An 8,169-nucleotide genomic window follows, 5' to 3' on the forward strand; every position below is an offset into this window, starting at 1 on the left:
CTTGCATATAATGCATATTAATTATTTCCTGGCTAGTTGGTCTGACCTGCAATACAGAAGATGGCAATAATTCAAAGCAGTGGATTATCCCACAATATGTATATGCTTGCATATAATGCAAATTAATTATCTCCTGGCTAGTTGGTCTGAGCTGCAATACAGAAGATGGCAACAATTCAAAGCAGTGGATTATCCCACAATAAATAACACAAACATTTTCCTCAAGCAGACTTTTCCAACAGCTATGGGAAAACTGAGAGCTCCTCCTCTTACCTCAGCCTCTAAACAGAAACCAAACGTTATTAGTTCTACAGGGAGTTTAAGGGCATCCAAATAGTCCCTTGGCATAGGCAGAGGAGATATTTTGCCTTTTATATCTCTTCAAAATCCTGTTCTCCTGGTTTGGGGTAGAAAAGAACTAAATCTGTTCAGTGATTTTACTTTTCAGCTAAAACTTTTCTAACTGACTGCACTTTCTGAAGTTCACAGCAGATTTTGGCAGCCAGTGTTTGCTTCTAGCAGTGATAACACTCTTTTGGGGGGCAGAGGGGTTAACAGAGAGCATCTGTTACAGATCTGGGGGCAGCCCTGACCCTAAACCATTACAGATCTCTAAGAATTCTTCTTTGAAAAAAGGTTAAACTCAAACACCTACTTTTCAAGAAGTTTCTCCACATGTGTATAAAGAGAAGTGAACACGACCTCAGCAAGACAAAGACATCAGAAAAGTCAAGGTTAATGCTGATTCACTCCAGTTTAAGCTGTTAACCTGCAGTGTTTCCGGTTTTCCTTTCTTAAGCACTTCTCAAGAGCAAAAGTACACCCAAGATGTGAGCTTGTGATTATGGGGAAAGAAAGAAGGTTAAGAGGAGTAAGTAAAGATTTTAGTGCTTGGTTTCACAAGGTTTCTCTTATCCAAGCACAGAATACTATTTCTTAAACAGCTCCAAATGATACTGGGAAGAAAAGATTCAAGGGGGTAGGGAAGATCCACACAACACCTTTCATCATCAGGAGAGGACTTCTGGTTGGTTTTTTTTTTTTCTTTCCAAAACAAACCTTCCAAAACCTTCTAGTTCTCTCCACAGTTTTGGAGGCAATATCCTCCACCAAAGGGAAATGGCTGAGAGTTACTCCATAGGGTACAGACTGAGGCTTCCAGAGCATGGTTATCAAGCACTGGAACAAGCTGCTCAGGGAGGTTGTGGAGTCACCACCCCTGGAGGGATTTAAGAGGTGTAGATGAGGTGCTTAGGGGCATGGTTTAGTGGTGGACTTGGGCCTGTTAGTTTCCTGGTTGGACTTGATGACCTTAAAGGTATTTTCCAACCAAAACAATTCTATGATGTCTGAATGGTTGTACCCAGTAATGCTGCTGATCCTCAATATCCCAGTTCTACCACTGCAAAATCCAGGTTTCTCCCCAATCCCTGCAGCTTGCCCACACCTCACAACCCTTGGCACTTTCACTCTTTAGAACAAATTTCTAGATGCTTAAACAGAAAGGACAGGCTCAGATGTCACTTTTTCCCCACCCAACGTTAAGCTGAAGTATTCTCAGGCCAACTGACAGCTGGAGCCTCTTGATTTTCAGCTTACACACAGAGCAGAAGTTCTGAGGATTTGTTTTCACTGGAATTTTTTCTTGATAGAATTTTAGCTACTGAAGCCAAGTTCACATTAGAGAGCCCGAGTCTTAAATTCCTTAAAACAATTACACAGTTAATTTAATCATTTAATTGAAAGTAAACATAAATATTTTGATCTTTACAAATAAAACTGCTAAAGGGAAAAAAAAGAATTGTGGTCAAAATCTATGGAGAAGAACAATGCAAGGAAATTAATTCAACTGTCATTTTGAAGATTGCTGGTTAGTTAAAGATAATGAGGAGCTTTAGTTCTCTTTTTGTATTTAAGATCTATTTTGAGATGTGTAGAAGCAGGTGGGATTTGAGAGACCCATCTCCAACTTAACACTGCAACTATCAGGGTTTAGAGCCCAAGTCTGGTGATGGGAGGCTGAGGGAGCTGGGGGTGCTGAGCCTGGAGCAAAGGAGGCTCGGGGGAGACCTTCTGGCTCTGCACAGCTCCTGACAGGAGCCTGGAGCCAGGGGGGGGTCGGGCTCTGCTCCCAAGGGACAAGGGACAGGACAAGAGGAAACGACCTCAAGTTGCACTTGAGGTCTAGGTTGGACACAAGGAGCAATGTCTTCCCTGAAAGGGTTGTGGTAGACCTGTCCCAGGCTGCCCAGGGCAGTGGTGGAGTCCCCACCCCTGGAGGGGTTTCCAAGCCCTGGAGATGTGGTGCTGAGGGACATGGGTCAGTGACAGACTTGGCTGTGCTGAGTTAATGGTTTGACTCAATAATCTTAAAGGTCTTTTCCAACCTAAGTGATTCTATGATTCTGTGCTATCCATGAGCTTGAGATCCAACCCCAAACCCTCTAAAGTTATCCCAGAGTTCCTCTCTAATAAAATCTGGGCTTTTTGCTGCAACTTTATACTGTGCAGCCATTACTAATGTTTTCTGTTTGTTCATTCTGAAGAACCTCAGCATGTATTTCATGTTAGCTGACTAGAACTTCACTGACTGCTTCTGATTCCAGAGTTAGTGGTGAGAGGATAGGTCAAGTAACTGTGACTGAGGAGCTGGACAGACAGCTGGGGATGAGCCAGCTCTGGATCATTTGCTGCAAAGCAAAGTGTAGACTTGTTCCTACCCTCCTAAAAAGTAAGCTGGTCAGAGGGAATACCTCTGTAGCACACCAGACCAAGAAGTGAATGATCAGTGATAAAATTTTCCATAAATAAAACAGGAGGAGATGTTCAGGCTGTATTTGTTTACCAGGATTTGTCTTCTCAAGCTGGTACCATCTGTAAAATGCCCTTTTCTTTTGTTCACTCAGGTCCGACCCCTGCTGCAACAGCCAATGGGAGATCCGGCTCTGACTGATCCCTGTAAAGACAGAACAAAACAAAAGGAAAAGAGAGAAAGAGGAAGAGAAAACTTGTTCTTTTTAAAACATTTTAAAGTGGTTTATAGACTGATAAAAGGTGCATCTTACAAAGCCCAGGAACCATAATGTTTCAAGCACAGAAAAAGTAGAGTTCAAGCTTCCCTGCCCCACCCCTACCTCCTTTAACTTCTCCCTGCTGTTATTTTTAACCTTACTCAAGGCACATCCTGGAATCAGCACAATGAAGCCACAAGCAAAGAGTAGGTTGGGAAGCCAAATCTACCACAGACATGCATTGTCCACAACCTCCCTGAGCCTTCAATTCCTTCATCTGTGAAATGGGAACAAGTCCCTCACCCACTGTTACATATAAATAATGATAGTTAGGAGATCATTATCATTCAATGCTTGTACAAGAAGGGAGATAAACATAGAAACAGTTTATGTGATATAGATCAAATCAGCCCAGAAATAGTGTAAGCCAACTATCAGCAGCTATAACAGCAGCCAGAAAACAAAACAGAAAGGGCAGCTGCCTGTCAGCAAAGCAGGACTCAAGCAGGAGCCAGGCAAGAGCAGGGACACAAAGTGCCAGTTTTTAAAGCAAGACTTCTAAGAAAACAATAAGAGGGGGGGAAAAACCCCTACAAGTCAATACAGCTATTCCAAAGCATGACACTGAATCAATGATCAATGCAGAAAGGGAAAAGAAGTGATTAGAGGGAGTGGAACCAAATACAGCAAGAGGTTTAAAAGCACACTAGGAGGAGATGTGTAGATTCATTACCAAATATCAAAAAATACATAATTTCTGAATAACTGAAGCAGTACTGGAGGTAAGTGGCCTCCCTGTGCTTTCCACATGGCTCTTCAGCTATGAGAAAGGGTTAACACCACCTAAACCCTCCTGAGAACTGAAGTTTTAGGAGGTGCTCCAAGTGACAATATACTGCTGAAGACCACTGGTGCCACCACCTGCTTGCTGGTAGAATGGAGGCAGGTAGAGGGTTGGTTTTGACATAGAAACCAAACTATCTCTCCCCCCTTGAGATCCACTAAGGTTTCATAAGAACCCATAATCATATTTAACTCTTGGAAACCAACCCTCTGTAGTTTTACCACTTCTACTATGAGGGTTTAATTAGGCTTTTTTTTTATTTTGCATTGAACCCTGAAGCTGGATAACTTCAGAATGATTAAACTTGACTCTCAGGTATCATATTCATGTGGGTTTACTCCAACCAGATTTTTGGAAACACAGGGTTTATGCTTTAACTGTTCTTCCTTGGACAGAATTCTGGAGCCTGTGAAGTTTTAATTGTCCTGGGGGAAAAAGGGATAGGTGTGTTTTGTTTCAAGTACAGAAGCTTGCTGCTGTTCAAGAGCTCTGCTCACAAAACATCCCCTGGTCTTCTTGTTTCCCACACATCTACTGATTTTCTTAACTCCCATTCCCAGGGAGTCCCTTTGCTCCACAAGTGAAAGAGTTTGGATCCAGCTGTGGCAGTCAAGAGTTGACTACCCCCAGGGCCCACACTGGGATGTATAATTGAGTTTATACTACTAGGGAAGTGGAATTATTCAACCGAACACAAACCTCAGACTCTGCCAAGTTTATGTCAAGTAACTGTGGAAGCACAGAAGTTAACACCAAAACAAGCCAACATAAGTTGACAAAACTCTCCAGCCCAAAACAAGGCTTTGGTCTAGCTGAAATCATGTCATCTAGATGCCTGATTGCCAGTGAAAAGACCAAGTTTTGAAAAATCTGCAGCTCTTCACCTATTATTATGATTTATAAAAGGCATTTCTTTAACACAGTGCCTTGGGACACAAATGTTTGTGTCTGGTTTTGGCTGCATGGCTCCTATTAATCAATGGGTAAGAGCATCATTAATTCACTTGTTTACTACTGTCCACTTACACTTATTGCAGTGAATTAGTGTTTGTTGAGTGTTTGGATAACAACATAAGATAAATGCAAAGCACTATTAGATAAAAATTACAAGGAGAGGTTAAGTATCTCCAGCAAGAGTCATAGGGTGGAAAATCCAAACTCTGCTGAAGAGGCTGCCTGGTGCTGTCACTGAGTGGTACAGATGTTAGCCCCTTCAGACAACGTGCTCCAGACAAAGCCAGGGAGCTGGAGCCAAAAGGCTCAAGCTGTGTATTGCTATCTCCACATCTGACTCATTGTGAGGTCTCATGGTTTATAAAGTTCCTTCTGCAAAATGAAGCTTTGTAAAGGGACACTGAGAGGGACAGATTCAACAGAGGGATCCTGAGTTCTGAAGAAGATCATTATTTCACTGGGGCAGCTCATGAATCACACTGCAGCCCATAGCCCATGGCCCATTTTGGTCTTTGATGAGTGGACTCCTACAGCAACGCTGCAAACCCAGGTAACATGTATGGCTTAGGCAGCTCACCTTGGGTTTGGTCATGGGAATGGAGTGGATGTTGATTTTAAGTTCCCATTACCCACCATTCTTTTCTGGTTTTCATTATTCTCGTTCCCTGTTTCAGAGATATGTAATGAGAGATGAACTTCTTAAAGGGTTTTCTGGGGTTTATTAATATGAATGTTGTCAGCATGGTTGAGGAAGGCTCCCCTCTCTCTCTACTCTGACCTAGGGAGGCCACCTCTGGAGTATTTGGTCCCATTCTGGGCTCCCCAGTTCCAGAGAGACAAGGAGCTACTGGAGAGAGTCCAGCAGAGGCTCTGAAGCTGCTGAGGGGCTGGAGCATCTCTGTGCCAGGCCAGGCTGAGAGCCCTGGGGCTGCTGAGCTGGAGAAGAGAAGCCTCAGAGGGGATCTGAGCAGTGCTGAGCAAGAGCTAAAGGGCCCCGGGGGGCAAGAGGCTGGGGCCAGACTCTGCTCAGTGGTGCCAGGGACAGGACAAGGGGCAACGGGCACCAACTGGAACCCAGGAGGTTCCATCCCAACAGGCCTCAGACCTGGGAAGCACAAAACCAGTGAAACTCCCAGAGCTCCACACTGCTGACAAACATCTGGTGCCAGGGCAGACACGGGCTGAGGGAGGACTCACTGCTCTGTGTCCTTGAGGCCCTGATAAGGAATGTGGGATGCAGGGAAGGCTGCTCACCCCAGTCTCCCACCTAGCTCGTGGCAGTTGTTTACTGTGGAGATCCAGATAAGGAAGTTTTGTGCTAATTACACAGAACACTTGCCTGCCCACAGCCACATCCCCACCCAGTATCAGAAAAAGGTATAAATACACATCATCCCTTTTGGGGCTCAGTTTGTGGGAGAATTCATCACCAAGTCATAGGGACAAACTGAGAGGTTTTGTTCTCCTCATCCCATCCCAGCAGGGATGCCTTTGGGGAAGTGATCTTTCCCTGGAAGATGATGATGATGATGATGATGATTGCAATTGTTTTTTAGAGCTCTTTTAATTGCTTTTAGAGCTAGAGGGGGCTGGATGACATGATCTCCAGAGGTCCCCTAAGATGATGATGATGATGATTATTGCAATTGTTTTTTAGAGCTTTTAAAAATTTTTTTAATTGTTTTTTTAGAGCTCTTTTAATTGCTTTTAGAGCTAGAGGGGGCTGGATGACATGATCTCCAGAGGTCCCCTCCAACCTTTACCATTCTGTGATTCCTTTACCTATATCACTCCTGTTTTTAAGATATAAAGTATCTTTCATCTGTACCTCAGCTCAGTTTCAAGGCCCCAAAACTGTATATTCCAGCAGCTTGAGAAATTCAAGGTCACATGTAAAGCCCACAGCACAAGAACTGATCCAGGATCTCCTAGATCCCAGTACAGTGTCTTAATCAGAAAACATCCTTCACCCCTTTTAATTGAAAAAAAAGAAAAAACCAAACCAAACACAAAACCAACCTCCCAAGTTGTCATGTCAGAGTTTCTTGCATCTCAAGTGGGTTTTACACACTTGACTCATCGGGACGATGACTGGTGCTACCACCAGCACCACCCTGTCACATAGTCTGTAATCAGACTACTTTAGGAAACTGCAGTGGCATGAAAAAAGAAATCATCCTGCTGCCAGAAGCAGATTAATGAAATAAGTTCTCTGGAGTACTGAAGACCAGCTGTCTTGAGGAGATGCACTCTCAAACTGAACCACGGACCTCAAGGAAGTGCTGTCCTCTGAGCTCAGCAGCAGCAGGGACACAGGCTCATGGCAATGAGCACAGGTAGTTTTCTCACAGAAAATATTGTAGAGGTGTTAATCACAAAGGATTACAGCAATGCAAATGTTGACTTCTTGTGTCACACATCACTCCTTCCCATAGCAGGTTGTACTTCCCAATTATAAAGAAAATGGAGATGACACTACCACACACACTCTCCTGGCCACCCCCAACACTTTCCTAGATAAATTATTTTGGGGAAACGTTTCCCTTCCAAATGGATAAAAGAAACAGCAAAATTCCATCCTCGAGGCAAGGCAACTAGTACCTGCAGCATGAATCTGCTCACAACCCTCAAAATAGCCATTCATATCCAGTCTTTGGGAACTGGTTTTCACCTTCACAGACAGATTTGTTCAGTGACTCTCCTTTGCATTTCTTTAATGTTTCTTTCAGGAGGGATTTTTTAGAAGCACCTGGAATTTGTCAGATTTGGAGAAGAAAGTAACTGACTGTGTTTTAATTCTTCAGTTTGTAAGCTACGTCCTAGATTCATGTAACACGTGCTTGCAAAGGACATCCATCAATTTAGAAGATTAGCAAAGCTTGTTTACAGAAAACCTGCAAAGATCAAAATCATAGAAAAACAAATCTTCCCTTATGTTGTCACGAGCATGAAAGAAAGGGAAAATGTTGTTGCAGCTCCAGTTTCCTGCCATTTCAGATGATCAGTAATTTTCTGCATTCTCTTCACAACGGAACTAGTTAAGTTGCACTTGGTTTCTGTGAGCATTTACTCAGCATCCCCGTGTGTAGGTGCCAGACCTTAAGGGATTTTACTGATGTTACAGCACTATGTTATGAATTTATTTATTTTTTAAAGTTCTCTCTTCATCCTTTGCCTTCTGCCCATAACTTACTTGGTACCCAGATACCATTCTGCTGGCAATTAAAGGAAATCGCAGCAGATGACTTCAAATTATTGTTGATAAAAATTTGGCATCTCACCTGCCACATGTAGGGCTAAAACACCCACCCCCAAGTAAGCTGCAGCTATGTTAAAAGGAGCTTCAAATAACAAGATAGG

At 43.2% G+C, this 8,169-nt stretch overlaps 1 protein-coding gene across 1 annotated transcript in view; it reads right to left on the bottom strand.

Annotated features, from left to right (window-relative positions):
- Positions 1 to 2,845: 2,845 nt before the first annotated feature.
- LOC103769340 (homeobox-containing protein 1) overlaps positions 2,846 to 8,169 on the bottom strand; it is a gene marked incomplete at its 3' end in the record, with an annotated part of 13,019 nt that continues 7,695 nt past the window's right edge. The window contains exon 3 of the mRNA XM_008936526.1: positions 2,846 to 2,956. Within this exon, the coding sequence (XP_008934774.1) occupies positions 2,846 to 2,956 (111 nt within the window). The remainder of the gene's footprint in view (positions 2,957 to 8,169) is intronic.

The sequence above is a fragment of the Merops nubicus genome, unplaced genomic scaffold (assembly GCF_000691845.1).
Source record: "Merops nubicus isolate BGI_N331 unplaced genomic scaffold, ASM69184v1 scaffold8393, whole genome shotgun sequence".
NCBI classification, from domain to species: Eukaryota; Metazoa; Chordata; class Aves; order Coraciiformes; family Meropidae; genus Merops; species Merops nubicus.